Below are 16751 nucleotides of genomic sequence, written 5' to 3'. Positions count from 1 at the left end.
GTGATATGGAAAAATAGATTTGTGTGTCACCAGCATACTGAAAACACCCTGCACCAAATCTCCTGATGATCATTATTGATCAACATTATTGCCACAAGTCTGATGAGTTCTCTCTTATCAATACTCTATGGACTGGACTGGAGGAAGAATAAAAGTGTACTAGAAGGAGCAGGAAGGGGGACAGTAAGTGCAGTAAGTAAGTTCAGGTCAGTGCTTTGTATCACTTGGTGAGTGGAAAGGGCTTGAACTAAGGTCTAGCAGAATGTGGTCCTCCGCAAGAAGGTTGCAGAACTGCATGAAGTGAAATGAACTGCTCACTTTAAGATTCGCTGATTCCCCACACAAGCCCCAAAGGTTGGTCAGGGTGGTTTGCCAATACCCCAGAGCAGTATCATTAACAAGTTGTAATCCATGATGTTGCACAATCACAAGTGGAACACTTTCTCTGGGACATATACAAAGTTTGCTACCAAGTTGTGCAATGATGCTTTGGAACAGTCTTGAGCAACAAGTGCTATGTAACTTGTCAACAGTTTCTGCTAGCACAAGGACTAGTCTTGAACAGACATCCCTTTCTTTAAGCAACATCCTTGTGCTATGTCCTTAAGCTAGCACAGCAGCATTACACTACTGTAACACTAGTCTTGCTCCCAGTGACCATGATAGAAACTAGACTGGAATGTTTGAAATAAACTTATACGTCATAGATCAGGGATCCTCAACATTGGGCCCCCAGATGTTCTTGGACTTCAACTCCCATAATCCCCAGACAAATGCCACTGGGCCAGGGGATTATGGGAGTTGAAGTCCAAGAACATCTGGGGCCCCAACATTGAGGATCCCTGTCATAGATGATAAAAATCAAGGTACAACCATGGGAACTCACTACATGGTGTATAGGAACAACTAATCACAAAGGAATAGCAGTTAGTTTGTGATGATATTGCTCTGTAAAGGTTTTTATAATAAACTCATCCATAGGCTATATTAGCAATAATAAATTTGCATTGGACAACTATGCATGAGATCCACATAAATGTACAGTAAGTCCATTAAACTGGTACAATCCTATGCAGATGTCACAGCTGATTGCAACCATGGTTGCTATCACATCATGAATCCCTGCCATCCTGTCCTGAAGGTGGACAACTTTAATTCTTTTTTTAAAAAACAAAAAAACTTTTATCCTATGAATTTTTCTTCCACCTTAGTCTCCCAGAAACAAACAACTTACCCTTACCAACTTACCCTTACCAACCACCCTTACCAACTGCTCTCAAATATCTGCAAACCCTGAGCCATTACTGAAGAGACTGTGATCTCATTGCTTAACAAGGGTCAAACCAGAGATGACATAAATTGCACTTTTACTTTCCTGACTTTTAAAAAAAACTTGTGGGCCATTTCCCCCCTTTCATCAGATGCAGGATTTTCAGTCACATTGCATTCAGCACCAGGTTTCCTGCCAGCTCTCCAATCACAGATTCACTATCAGTTAATTTAACAGTTAACCTCCCAGATTACTAAAATACTATACATATAAAGATGCTCAAGAATGCAAGGGTCTTGGCAGCAGCCAAACAATGAATTCTGACTGTTCAGTCAAACAGAAGGGCACACAGAAAGAGGAAAATCATGCATGAGAATACAGAAAAGTAGAGACATACATGACAAGAGTAACAGACAGTCAAGTGGGACCACCTAAGACACATTTAACTTCTGGTCTGGTTTGACCTCAAATGCCTCATCAAAAATTACATTATCATGCTGTTCAATCTTCCCCCACCCACTTTTCATTTTGTTGAGGGAGAGTGGAATGGATTGCTGACATTGACTAGAATGAGGGGGGCATAAGCAGTGCTGGGGAACTGCCAGCTGTAATATAGTGCAAAGATGCAATCTGACAAACGTCTACCAATATAGAACACCATAAAGAGTTAGACAAGATAAAAGCTGGGCGGGTGGTGGGAGGTTCTATGGTTGCAATACTTTTATTGCACTTGGGCCTTTTGCAAACCTTTACTGAGCTCTCTCTGGCTTTCTCGTCTTTGATCTAAATCTTTTCCTTTCCATTCATATTTGCTTGATCTCCTTTTGCCTGCTTGACTTTTTTTTCTGATTTTGTACAAATTTTCTGAGATTGCCAAAAGTCTGTATGTGGAGATTTGATGGCTACTTCCCATGGCATGAACAATAATTGTGTCATATTCCAGATTGCCTCGGAACCTGAGGAATCAAAGCAAAGAGAGCACCTTTTAGTTTCAGAGTTCTGAATATTTCCAAATGGTCTGGACAGGAATCGTCAAGCAGTAACAGTCATTGTACAGAGAGAAGAGGGCTCTCTGTTCATTCCATTCCTCCTCCTGGCCTCTCCCTTAAGTAGGAAGGGAGTCTTCAGGGAATCATCCTTCGACTTGTTCTGGCCGGCGCTTTATTCAGAATTACAGTAATCATACATACTTCCTACTATCCCTTCCTCCTGCCTAGCTGTGGCACATGAGGTTGGCTCACCATAACTATATACCCTACTCCCAATATCTGGGAAATGCAATGCCATGACCATGGATTCAGGACCATCACAATTGGAGGATGAAGTGGACAGGTCAGGGAATAAATTAAGGTGGGAAGACCCTGTGACCTACACCCCATGCTGGCCCCACACCAGGAGAACCTGAGCCAGCACCTCCACCACAACCGAAGGACACAGTCCTGCCTCTGTCTTCTGACTCAGCACAGTTCCCTGATGATCCTCAGTGCCACTGGAAACTTAAGAAATTGGTCGAGTCCTTTAAAAAAAAACCAGAGCCTTCCCTGGAGTAACGCCACAGCAAGTTCACTCTGCCTGAGCACCAGCAACAAAAACTAGAAGTCTGCGCCAAGCAGCCCCTGGAGCAACATCTCTTTTATGTTGCCATTCCCAGCTCTTGTGGTCCTACTCAGAGCTAGCCAAGATTCTGATCCAATCTGTTGAGATCAAAATGAAGTTCAGTCTATTCCCAGACTTGGAAACACTTCCCTTCCAAGGAGTGCAGTCACCTTAAGTGAGTTACAATGCAATCGTGAACACACTTACTGAGGCATAAGCCCCAAAGGGACTAAATCCTGAGAGAACATGCTTAAGCTTCCACTGTTAGTTGGCTGCAACTTGGGCCAATGTTCTGGGGCTCCTCTGAAGCAGAGAGTCACTGTGAGTGAAGACTATACACCAGGACTGGGCAAATTTGGCCCTCCAGAGGTTTTTGAACTACAACTCCCAGCCACAGACATAATAAATTGTGCCCAGGGATTATGGGAGTTGTAGTTCAACAACATCTGGAGGACCATGTTTGCTCAGTCCAACTATAAACCGTGACTACCAAAAAACCCACCCCAAAAAAACCTCAGCTCCATGTTCAATCTGAAAAGCAGGCTCAAAGGCAAGTATCAAGGTGCACTGAAAGCTACAGAACTCCATATAGGTGGAGAAAATTATGAAAGCAATGGCATAAAATTCCATTAATGAAATGGCATGTATAGAGACATTGTCACTTTACTTTTCAAATCCTCAACTGAAAATGACAACTGTTTATGGAAACGGGGCAGAGGGGAGAAATTATTGACCAAATTGGATAGGGCAGCCACCCCCAAACAGGCGCAAAAGTAGTTAGTTTACACCCATAAACCAGAGTATGTAGTTCCTCCAATCACTCATGCTGTGGAGAGGTGCTCTCAGAGGTAGGATGTAGAAGACACCTGCAATAGGAGTGCAAGTTTGTGACTCAAGGAGCAGTCCACAGCTAATGTTACCAAAAGACCATTGTTGTGGATGGTCTATAACATATCAGAACCAGAGGTACCAACTCAGAAGCATGATGAAATATAGGCCTGTGTCTGTTTTATTTTAAGAGTTCAATTCAATGTCTGAACTGGAGGTGAATCTCATGACTGCCTGGTCAATGATTTGTAGAGGCAGGAGGAACCTGGCATTGTGTTGTTAAAATGGGATATACAAGGGAACAATGGAGCCAGGTCTGAATGCTGAATGCTGCAATCCATATGCTAATACCACTGGCTACCAAGGTGGCTGTGGACGGGTTGGCCAGACCTGTTGAGTTCCTCCTTCCATTGTCAGTAATGGCCCTGTAAGGCCCAAGTGATTAAGCTCAATTGCTGTCTATAGAAATTCAATATAGCCAAATGTATACAGAGATAATGCTTGTAGACTTTAATTCTCACCTCACTAATGCTACAAGTCTCACACACATGTATGTTACTTTAAATATTCTCTTGTTTTCAATTGCAAGCAAAACACTGGATAAAGGTACATAAGAAATAGTGGAATGATTGTCTCACACCAAATGGGGCCAATTCCACAATCCCCTTACTAATTCTTGACTTCTTAACACCTTCTGGGGGCTAGACTGCCAAGGTGTAATTTGCAGCATCTTAAGATGCAGATTCCCCCCCCCCCTTCCTGAACGCGCAGTTTACAGGAGAAGAGTCAAATCTCTCTCTGGACTAGCTGATATCCTGAATAATTAAGATTTTGTTCAGAAGGTGGAAGTTGACACCTGTTTGGACATACAGGAAAAGAGGAGATTTTTGAATAGATCCTATTCAAGGATCAAAGAGATAATGACTATAAGATGAGGCTTTTGAGACAGAGAGCTAGCAGTCTTTGCCTACAGCAAAGCTGCTCACAAGATCCCAGAGTTTGCTGCTAAAGCTGCGGGACTAAGCAGGAACTCTGTCCATGAACAGAAACTACAGCAATGCCTGAGCTCTGCTGCCCTAGCTGCCTGATCTGAAGCAACTGCACAGCTCCTGTCTCCGCCAGCGCCTCACTCCTTCAACTGAAGTAATTCTTCTCTCTCCAGCCTCGGTTCCTGGTAAATATGCTGCTTGGGATCCCCTCATCCCTTCCTCTTTCCCTGCTCCCCTTTCCTCCCCCTTTTTCCTCCACTAATCACCCCAAAACCATGCCCGCCAGTCTCTCTCAAACCCGCCCCCCCCTCTTTTCTGCCTGTATCTGAAATGTATTAGAATCTAGGAAGATTTAATTACACACACATAATTTAGTTAGGCACACGGTGAATATTGGTACTGGCTAGATGTTCTGTTTTAATACTGTTAGCAATTCTGCTTTGCTAGGTTGTTGTTAAGCCTTTTATGTTCAATAAAGCCCATTGAACCCCTTTCAGGAGTGGTTTGATCTCCTTTCCTCTTGCGCCCAGATCACACACGGGTCACCATATAAAGAACTTGATGACATTGTGGGCCAGACCTAATTTTGTATACTAGCTAATGAGCATGTTTAGTGTATAAATCAGGCCTGGTCGTTAACACCATCAGCAGCAGGGAAACACTCAGTTTTGGGAACTTCCTTCCATCTCTTTTCCCTCTCCCCACACAATTGGTCCCAGGAGATGTGGGGTAGGCTGAGGAGTTAAGGCAGGAACCCCTGAGCAGAAATTCAGCACGTTAAAAAATCCATGGAAGAAGACAATGCTCAGTCTATGCTAACCCTAACCCTTTGAATCAATGCCTAGAGCCACTGGGCAAGCCTGCTGTCTCTGCCCTTCTCTGCCCACCCCACTGAGCCCACATAATATTTTCTAGAATCTCCATTGGATGTGCAGTGCTGACCCATCAGGTGGCATCAGGGCTGACACCAGCCACCCTGTTTCCTTCACTCTCTCCAGAGTTAGACTCCGTAAGTGAATGGATGAACTGGACAAAAGTGTAGCGGTGATGGGGGTACAGACAGGAAATACTGCTAGAAGAACTGTGAATAATTCCATTCTATGTTTTCTTAGGGCCAAACTACATATACCATCAAAAGTGTATATTCTGTATGTGTGGTAGAGTAAATTCAGGAAGAGGCCAACATTTAAGTCTGCAGAACCCTGCCCTACCTTCCCCCCATCCTAAACAAATAACATGTATAGATTTCTCCTTTTCATCTGATTATTAATGGCAAATAGCAGACAAAAACAACCCATGTGGTAAGCATTAACATCCAGACGTCTTCATTCCATCCACACATGACATCAAAATGAAAGTAATTCCAGAAATAACGTCTGGAAAGACTTCAGTTTCAAAAATCCCTTGATCAGGGCTGTCCTTAGAGAGCCCTGGCAGGGTCTGGGGCCTGGGGCAAATCAGAAAGTGTGGGGGCACCTTCCAATACATTTTAATGGGGGTTAAAAGAGCAGGGCCCGGGGCAGTCGCCCTGCTTGCCATGCCCTAAGTACAGCCCTACACTTGATGTCAAGAACACAGTAAATGAAAAATCACTGTCAAGCAGGAATGAGAGAAATAAGTTGGGGGAAGGAGGTAGAGATACTTACCGAATCTGGACTTTTTGCAACCCAATGCGATGTCTTTCTTGTTCCCAACACAATTCCTTCATCACAAGTCGGATCTTATCTGCTGTCTTTCTGTCCATTTGTGCACGAATTCTGCGGTCCAGTTCAAATTCCTGTAGTTTAGGAAAGTAGCATTGTACTGATTTGCCTGTTTGTTAATGGGATTCCTATTGTGAGTCTCAAGTGAAAATGCAGCTTCAGAGGCCCCTGGCCTCTGCTTCAGAGAAGACAAGATGAACAGGGAAAGGAAGAGGCTCACATACCCTGGATCTGCCTACAGAATCTTGACCATTTACCATGACCCCCAGCAACAGCACAGAAGCAAGGGCCACCTCCCCTCAACAGCTGCTAGCCAAGGTGCTGCTCAAGTATCAACATACAAAGCTGTCTTCTACTAAGTCAAACCTTTGGCCAATTCTTAGGTCCACCAAGAAATCATGGCTGGGGTGCTAGTGCCCAGAAACATTTTGAGTAGCCTGGCATTCTTTTTTTTTTAAAAAGAAGTTTCTCATTTCACTAATAAAACTTAAAATGAAGGATGAAATAGCAATGTTTCCTCCTCTTTCCCAGCCAAACAGCAGCCAAACTTCTGACTCTGAAGAATAGCAGTGCATGTATGCAGCCATGTACAATCTCCTTCGCTCACAGCTCTCTGCTTTCAAGTGTGTGGAAGGAAAGGCAGCTTTGCTCCAAGTACTACTCTTTCTTTATTTTTGGATGGTTCCTCTTCCCTTACTCCCATCAGGCAACTGATTTTTTACCACAGCAAAATGGAATTACAATGAAGTAATAAATAAATTAAGTCAATACAGACAAAATCTGTAGCACCAATTAATGAAAGTTGGAAGCAGAACATCAAATATAGGCTGATTAGCTGCAACGGGGAGGGGAATTAGGAGGTTTTTAAAGAATCATTTAAGCCAGTATGGAAACAATTGGGTTCCTTTCCAACCCAATTCTTCTGAGAGAGAAAAATCTTGTTATAAAGATGGTAAAGGGGGCAGGAATTCAAAAACAAAAACTGTAATGCAAGCAGGCACGTCCAGAACTGAGTGGGGCTTGCTCCTGCAGAAGATCAAAAGACCAGTATAATTGACATGGCCCTCCCTGCTTGTGAAGTGAATGGAAAGAGTAACCCACCTCAGTCAGGATATTCACCTCCACTGATGAATAAAGGACTTTGTGCTCCCAAACTGTTCCCAATACTCACCACTCATAGTGTTAAAACAATCAGCTGAACATACTGAGCCCTTTCCCACAAGCAAAGATAGGACCCCAATGGGGCGAGGGGAGGAAGCCTTGAAAAGCTTACCTCCCCCACAGATGAGCAGTTCCTTGCCTCTGGGTGGGCAGATCGCCCGCTCAGACGATTACTGGCTACTGCCAGTTGCTCTGAGGGTTGGGGTGTCAGGACACATCACTCCATCCACCGGAGCTCCAATAATGTTGCATGATGGGGATCCCCCTTCCCCAAGTCTGATAGTCGCAGCTGCTTGCAGCTGCGGCTGACAGACAATCTGAAAAATGAAGTTAGGAGAGCACTCACTCTCCTAACCTCATTTTCGAGGGGGGCTCCACAAGTGGATTTGCCGCCACGCTGCCACCAAGATTGGGCCCGATCCTGGCGGTTCACACACGCATACAAAACTGGGCTGGGCTCCCTTAGCCTGGTTTTGCATGTGCGTGTGAATAACCTCACTATGTTTTAGTATTTTCAGCTGATTGTTATATAAATACAATAGACACCAAGCTAAATTTTGTAGTTCTTAATAAGCTCTCTGCTTTCATGGATGATAAAATGACTTACATAGCATCCTAATTTCCTGGTATTCGACATTTCAAAAAGCTATTTCTTGGGTTGTTTTAGCTAAATGGTTACACAGTTAACCTTTTTCTTTAAAAAAAGCTTCAATGGCTTTCATCTCAATAAAGAGAATTGGAACTCCTACTGAAGAACAAAGCAGTATGGACACAGATTATAAATCATATCCATAATGGAGACAATCTAGGTTCATTTAGGAAACGCATGGGTTCCACAACTGTCAAAAGTATTCAGAAGATTAAAATACCAGACTCCCCCTTTTCAAGAAGGAAAAGTATTCATGGAAGCAGTGGTGAAAAGCTACTGACTTTTACAGACTGGAAAGCTCTGTAAATTTAGCTGTAACTATCTTACCTTACCTGTAACTATCATTATATAAAAGAGGTGTACTGTATACAGGTGAAACTCGGAAAGTTAGAATATCGTGCAAAAGTCCATTAATTTCAGTAATGCAAATTAAAAGGTGAAACTGATATATGAGACAGACGCATTACATGCAAAGCGAGATAAGTCAAGCCTTAATTTGTTATAATTGTGATGATCATGGCGTACAGCTCATGAAAACCCCAAATCCATAATCCCAGAAAATTAGAATATTACATGGAACCAAGAAGACAAGGATTGAAGAATAGATCAATATCGGACCTCTGAAAAGTATACAGTGTACTGTACTTGATTGGCCAGCAAACACACCTGACCTGACCCCATAGAGAATCTATGGGGCATTGCCAAGAGAAGGATGAGAGACATGAGACCAAACAATGCAGAAGAGCTGAAGGCCGCTAATGAAGCATCCTGGTCTTCCATAACACCTCATCAGTGCCACAGAGGCTGATAGCATCCATGCCACGCCACATTGAGGCAGTAATTGCTGCAAAAGGGGCCCAAACCAAGTACTGAATACATATGCATGCTTATACTTTTCAGAGGTCCGATATTGTTCTATTCTACAATCCTTGTCTTCTTGGTTCCATGTAATATTCTAATTTTCTGGGATTGTGGATTTGGGGTTTTCATGAGCTGTACGCCATGATCATCACAATTATAACAATTTAAGGCTTGACTTATCTCGCTTTGCATGTAATGCGTCTGTCTCATATATCAGTTTCACCTTTTAATTTGCATTACTGAAATTAATGGACTTTTGCACGATATTCTAATTTTCCGAGTTTCACCTGTAAATATGAATAGTAGTTTATTTACTATTTATTTATTACATTTTTAGACCACCCCATTTGGGCATTGCACAACAAATTTGAAAATTTGTTCTAGGCAGTGCACAGCAAATTTAAAAAACATAAAAAGAAACACCATTTAAAAACACACTGCTTAAAACAATATAAAAACAATTTTAAAACAATTCAGAGCCATTTAAAACCAATTGAAATACTTAAAAACAATTTTAAAACTTTGGAAGGCCAGGCCAAACAAGTAAGTTTTTAGGGCTCTCTTAAAGGCCAACAACAAGCCGAAATTACAGATATCTGCTGGGAGTGTATTCTATAGGCCAGGAGCAGCTACAGAGAAGGCCTGGCTCCAAGTCACCACCAGACGTACTGGTAGAAACTGGAGACGGACCTCTCCAGATGACTTCAGCGTGTAATAAGGATCATACAGAAGAAGATGCTCCCTAAGGTAGCCCAGACCCAAGCCGTTCAGGGTTTAAAGGTAATAACTGGCATTTTGTATTTTGCCCAGAAATATATCAGCAGCCAGTGCAACTGTTTTAAAACAGGCATAATATGGGCTCCCTGGGTTACCCCAGAGACCAGTCTGGCTACTGCATTTTGAACTAATTGAAGCTTCTGAACTACGTACAAAGGCAGCCCCATATAGAGCGCATTGCAATAGTCAAGCCTGGAGGTTACCAGCTATTGCACCACTGTTTTGAGATCATTCTTTTCAAGGAATGGACGCAGCTGTCAAATCAGGTGAAGTTGATGGAAAGCGCTCCTGGCCATAGCTGGGGGAGGCCTGGATCCAAGAGCACTCCCAAGCTGCGTACCTGCTCCTTCTGGGGGAGTGTAACTCCATCTAACTCATCCCTCAAATTTCATTCTCCCACAATGATCACCTCCATCTTGCTTGGATTCAGCTTCAATTTTTTATCCCTCATCCAGCCCATTACTGCCTGTAGGCAGGTATTTAGGGAGTGAATGCCATTTCATCATAATGATGATGATGATGATGATAATGGATGGTGATGAGAAGGAGAAAGAGAATTGGGTGTCATCCGCATACTGATAACACCCTGCACCAAATCTCTTGATGACCTCACCCAGTGGTTTAATATACATGTTAAAAAGCACTGGTGACAGAATGGAGCCCTGAGGAACTCCATATAATAGCTCCCATTTTGAAGAGCAACCATCACCAAGTTCCACCATCTGGAATCTGCCTGAGAGAGAGGAGTGGAACCACTGCAAAGCACAGCCTCCTATCCCAAACTCCCCCGGGCAATCCAAAAGGATACCATGGTCGATGGTATCGAACACTGTTGAGAGATCCAAAAGAACCGACAGAGTCACACTCCCCCTGTCGATTCCTCGTTAAAGGTCATCCATCCAGCTGACCAAGGCAGATCTAACCCATAGCCTGCTCTATAACCAGCTTGAAATGAATCTAGATAATCAGTTTCCTCCAAAAGTGCCTGGAGCTGGTTAGCCACCACTCTCTCAATCACCTCGCCACCCATGGAAGATTGGAGACCAGCCTATAACTATCCATCACTGAGGGATCTAGGGAAGGCTTCTTAAGAAGTAGTCTAATCATTGCCTCCTTTAAACAAAGAGGCATCCTACTCTCCTTCAGCGATAAATTAATGATATTAACTATGCCATCTCCGACAATCTCCCTACTAGATAGAAGCAGCCAAGTCGGGCAAGGATCCAGAGAAAAAGTGGTAGGCCACATCACCCCAAGCAGATTGTCCATGTCCTCAGGCATCACAGATTGAAACTGATCTAATCTAATACTACAATCTACTATAGTTGTAGTAGTAAACAAGAAGACTCTGACAAAATGAATGCTACAGTGGTCCACAAAACACTGAGGAGAATATGTATGGTAGTCACTATGCAGGTGTTACTAAGAAGTGGAGTTTGAGTTAAAAACTCCTTGAGTAAAGCTCTAGAAGGTTCCAGTTCATGGGTCTATGCACACATCCATCAGTGTGATATGCACAGATATAACAATAAAGAATCATTTGCATCTTCTTGGATTCTGTAGGTTTTTATCTTAATGTTCAGTATTTTTACTTTTAAGATCCATTTTAATTGGCTGGTTTTATATATGTTGCAGACCACCTGGGTTCTTAGGATAAAACCTCACAATAAAACCAAAATAAAACATTGACCTGCCTCTAAAAGATAACACCAAATCCTTAATTTCCAGTCCAACCTTTTTAAAAGAACCTATACATACTGCTCTGTAAAGCTGCATGTGATTTGGCAGATCCTTGTTCATCTGTAGCAATTCTTGAAATTCATGCCTTAGAGTGATCAGTTCTTGCCGCTTCAAATATTTTTTATATTCTGCTGCCTTCATTATCAGATCATATTCCCTTTTTTGTTTAGCATTCTCAATACTAAAAATGTGAGGAAAGAAACAGAGAGGAGATGGAATGGTTTAACCTATCTGGGAACAAATACAAAATCAAATTCTGAAGCTAGGCCTAAAAAAAAGTACAACATTTCACTATCCAGGTAGGTTTTGCTAGAAATGATCAGGTAGAAATGCTGCCAATTTACAACCTTGAATTGTAAACGCTTTAGGGCACCATGCATAGTGATGGTACTGTATAAACAAATAAGATTTAAAGTACATAGCATTGGGTTACTATGTACTACCATATAAATTATAATAATGATAAATGGAAATTATTCAACTTTGAGGAGAGAGTGTGTCCTTTGGGGGATATTATGCAGATGTCAGCAATGGACAGTCCTTAGGCCAAATCTGGCTAGTTGAAGGGTACTATCCAACTCAGAAGTTAAAAAAGGAAAATAAGAGAAATGACAAGCATAGCAACAGGACTTGTCAGTAAACAATACTGGGCAAGTTTAGACTATACTGCCCCCTTAGCTGGGTCACATGATTAAGGGGGACGTACCAAGAGCCTGTCCATCCTGACATCTTTCCTGGATGTCCCAATGTCCAGTGTTCCTTTATCACATGAGAAGGAGAGAGCAGTTTGTGTAAACTGCTGCTCTACACATGACTCAACCCACACAATAGAGGAGCACACCAGGAGGACATTGGGACATCCAAGAACTACATCAGGAATGGCACGCTCTCAGCGCAATCTTACCTATAGGCCGTAGGATCCTCAATATCTTCTGCTGCCTTTTCTTTTTCAAGGCCTCTCTGTGGAAGAATAATATCAATAAGTGAAACGGCTTTTCCTGAAGTTAAGACAGAACTCTATGCAGCTCCTCATAGGCATAGGAAGTGCAATCTGCAATTAAAATATGAGATAAGAACTAAAAAAAACCCAATGTCTTCCTGGCTGTTACTTACCCTTGGAGAGGGCACCTTAGTCTTCAGCACTTTCTTAATCTCCTCAGCAGAAAGGATGTTGTAAGTAAAGATATTGCCATCTGCTCCACAGGTCACTAAAAACCGATCGTCAAAACTTGGGCAGATCCCTTGAATGTGTCCATAGTTATTATCATGCATGCTGAAGGACCAATATCCAGCTATGTTGTCCTCTGAGAGGGCTTTGCTGTGGAGAGCATAGATACGAACTGCTCCATCCGCCATCCCGCACAACATAAACAAACCAGTGGAGCTGCAGATGAAAAGAAAATCTAAACAGGTGAAAGCAATCACTTTCTCCACAATGCCCTATGAAACTGACTTCTATATTTGCTTAGACTGGGGATGGTACAGAAGACCAGTTTGATGTGAGGCATGGGCAGTTCTAGTGAGCCTCTAGGTTGTGTATAATAGGTAATGTTGGCTGAAGCCTTTTCTCCAGCATCTGACACTGGACTGAAACCATCACTTTCTTTCCTCAGTTCTGAAGGGAAAGCATACAACATGCATTGCCTACAGATTTGGGAATGTTCTGAAAAAGGACACAGAAACAGAACATGAGAGTGAAGAGTTTTTTGAGCCTTCACATTTCATAAATGGAAGTAGTTCCAAACGTAGACATTCATTGCTAACTTCACCACCACTTGTCACTCCTGATGTGAGCAATTGGTACAGTTGCTGGGGGTCTACATTCTAGCAGGGAGCCTATGGCTGACAAACACCTGCTTGGTCTGTCTCTCTCACATGCAAAAGGGCATGCAGAATAGAGATGTGCCCGAATCATTTCAACGTGGGGTAAGAGGTACCTTTAACAGGAGGTAGGCAGGTCCTACCTGCTCCTCCACTGCACTGCTGCTGCCCCCCCCCCCACAGCAGCACTGTCGTCTTTACAAGGCTGACCCACACAGCTAGGATGCTGCTCCCAGCAGCCCTTGCATTGTGTTAGCACGCTAATGGCATCGGTGCATGTGCAGATGCCATTTGAGTGTTCAGCATGGTGTTGCTGACCTTGCAAATGGCATTGCTGCATACGCCACCACCATTTGCATGCGGACACTGCACAAGGGCTGCTGGCAGTAGCATCTCAGCCACATGGAGTAATCTTGTAAACACGGCAGTGCCGTGGTGGGACGGTTGGAAGTAGTGGTGGTATACTGGAGGAGCATGTAGGACCTGCCTGCTTCCTGTTAAAGGTACCAGTCCCCACCTCCTGGGATGCACTCAAAGCATTACATGTACATCCCTATTCCAGAATCATCCCACTCCTCCTTCCACTCATTATCTTGCAGCCAGGGCAAGCGCGGCTCGTGAACGCGCCTGCTGGGGGTGGCTTCTTTAAGGTAAACGGAGCCGGTGCTCCGTGCCACCCAGCAGCTCCCGCGGCGGGGAATCGCCTCTGCCACTCACCCAGCCGCTAGCGGGGGCTCGCCTCCACGGGAGCCAGCTGAGTGGCGGAGGCAATTCCCCGGCACGGAGCACCGGCTCCGTTTACCTTAAAGAAGCCGCCCGCCGCCTCACCGCAGGCACGTTCACGAGCTGCACCTGAGCCAGGGTCCATTCCACCCCTTGGCCAACCTGCATCACCTCCATCTTTGACCTCAGCAGTTGAGAAGCAGATGAGTATGTACCAAGGAAGAGGAAGAGGAACAACTACTTCTCATCCTCATACATACATGCAAACAGGGAGAAGGGAAGAATAAAGCCCAGCCAGCCTAGTACTGCAAGAGCCACCCTGTGTATGCATGCATTATGAGGGCAAAGGGGAAATGGAGTCCACAGAGGGAGAAACTACAAGTTTCTTACCCAGAGCATCCAAAAATCTGCAATCAGTCTGCTATGCATTCTCAGTGAATCTGACTCATTTAAAGACATAAAAGCTCAAACCAAACAAGAACACCCATCTTTATGGGAAAATCTAGCAATCTAATCAACTGTCATACTGCAGAAGCCATATTACTACTACTACAACTACTACATTTATATACCGCTTGTCAACCAAAGTTCTCAAAGTGGTTTACATAGAAATATACTGTAAATAATATATCAAGAAGATGGTCCCCTGTCCCCAAAGGGCTCACAATCCAAAAAGAAATTACCCAAAGATAGTACCTAAAAGAGATCCGTGTAATGGGATTGTCATCCGCATCTTCAATAGGAATAAATTCAAAGGGCTCATCTTGCTGAGCCCCAGGTTCTTTTTCGTGCTGTACTGGAGAAAATGCACAGTGGAACAGGAATCCAGTGTCATATTCTCCCTTAAGGAAAAACAGACAAGGCCATAAAGAAATGTTAAGAAGAGTACTTTTGTGGAAAGACTCATATAATTGTTTCAAGGTTCATTTCTTATTCCTTCATCTCCCAGTCTCTTGCCCAGGTATTTATTACAGTTTAACGTTCTAGACTAAACCTTCTTCCTTGCCACAGAATGTATCTGTCACAAGTGGCATTTCACACCATATACTGTACCAGTAATACGCTTTGCCATAGACACACTTCCATTCCAACTGCAGGGAAGAACACATTATTTGAAAAAAGGTGTCTATAAGTCTATTTATAATTTCTAAATCACTTTCAATGGGGCTAGGTTTTGCTACATTGTTTGTATTATACGCTCTAGTCTTATGTAATATTTTTTTTGTTGCACTGTCTGACCTACAATCATAATAAAGTTTATCTATCTATCTTTATAATTTCTACCAAAATAGAATTTCTAAAAGAACTTGCTTGTAGAAACATATTGGGAACCAGTCACAGATGTAGAAAGGTTCATGGAGGCCCCACCATGTGCTGCTGCCTACCTGTGGGGCTCTGCACTGGCCACATATCCTGCATCAATGTCAGAAGCATGTCAACACAAGGGGCAGTGGCCAGCATTGGGCACGGAAGTACCACCAATTGGACTCTCCTAGCCAGTGAGGTGAGCGTTTTTTCATTGGTTCAGTGCTACCTTTCTCTTCCTCACGAGAGAAATTATCTGTGATTCTCACGTAAATAGGTTGCTTACCTGTAACTATTGATCTGGAGATGATCCATTGGATTCATTAGAATAATGGGTTCCACGCCCGAGCAGGAACCTCCTGGGCCGATTAGATAGCTTCTTGCACCCACCCAACCGCCTGCTCATGCTGAGCTTCTGTTTATATGCAGTGGTAGGGCGTCTATTAGTCAGTTTCATGCAGACCGCCAGTTAGTGACCATCTGTTGATGGTTTCTGTTTTGCTGACTGTTCTGTTTGTTGTTGTTTTTAAAAGTAGCAGACGGCTAATGTTGTGGGGTTAGTTTGGGAGGGTCTAATGAATCCAACAAATCACCTCCAGATCACCTCCAAATCACCTCCACCTTTGTGTCCTTAAATAAGACACCACTGCGGCCATTAGCTTGGTAAAAACGTGCTGGGCGGTTGAAAGTCCAAAGGGCAGGACCGCATATTGGTACACTGCACCCTGTAAACCTGAGATGGCACATGGCCAGGCAGGCGGAGTTTGGGAGAACAGTTTTAAAGTGGGTTTTATCATAGCAGAACAGCTGCTGCTCCCACTGCCATATAGGAAGCTGACTAATCACCCATTATTCTAATGAGCCAACAGATCACAATCCAGATAAACAGGCTGCTTACATGTAACTATTGATCTGGAGGTGATTCGTTGGATTCATTAGACCCTCCCAAACCAACTCCACAACATTAGCCATCTACTACTTAAAAAAACACACAGAACAGTCAGCAAAACAGAAACTATCAACAGATGGTCACTAACTGGCGGTCTGCATGAAACTGACTAATAGACGCCCAACAGCCGCATATAAACAGAAGCTCGGCACAAGCAGGCGGTTGGGTGCACGCGAGAGCTATCTAATAGGCCCAGGAGGTTCCTGCGTGGGCGCGGAACCCATTATTCTAATGGGCCAACGGATCACAATCCAGATCTACTGGTTTTGCCTTCTGCATCTTCCCAATTAAATTTTAATCTTTTATCTGAAGTTGGCAAGAAGAGTGGCATCTAAAGAGAGTGATTGCCAAAGTTCAAATCCACCTATGCAACATTAAT

At 43.4% G+C, this 16751-nt stretch overlaps 1 protein-coding gene across 4 annotated transcripts in view; it reads right to left on the bottom strand.

Moving 5' to 3' along the window:
• CFAP44 (cilia and flagella associated protein 44) overlaps nt 1-16751 on the bottom strand; it is a 96135-nt gene that overhangs the window by 38394 nt on the left and 40990 nt on the right. For all 4 annotated transcript variants that reach the window (XR_008318834.1, XM_053305872.1, XM_053305871.1 and 1 more), the window contains 6 exons: nt 14815-14960; nt 12688-12958; nt 12479-12534; nt 11593-11755; nt 6330-6460; nt 2018-2226 (listed from right to left, as the gene is read on the bottom strand). Coding sequence is in view for 3 of the 4 variants with exons in the window: in XM_053305872.1 (XP_053161847.1) it covers nt 2018-2226; nt 6330-6460; nt 11593-11755; nt 12479-12534; nt 12688-12958; nt 14815-14960 (976 nt within the window). In the remaining variant the exon portion in view is untranslated. The remainder of the gene's footprint in view (nt 1-2017; nt 2227-6329; nt 6461-11592; nt 11756-12478; nt 12535-12687; nt 12959-14814; nt 14961-16751) is intronic.

The sequence above is a fragment of the Hemicordylus capensis genome, chromosome 3, assembly GCF_027244095.1.
Source record: "Hemicordylus capensis ecotype Gifberg chromosome 3, rHemCap1.1.pri, whole genome shotgun sequence".
NCBI classification, from domain to species: domain Eukaryota; kingdom Metazoa; phylum Chordata; class Lepidosauria; order Squamata; family Cordylidae; genus Hemicordylus; species Hemicordylus capensis.
Note: the sequence above shows the minus strand (reverse complement) of the source record. Positions and strands in the feature narration are given on the sequence as shown.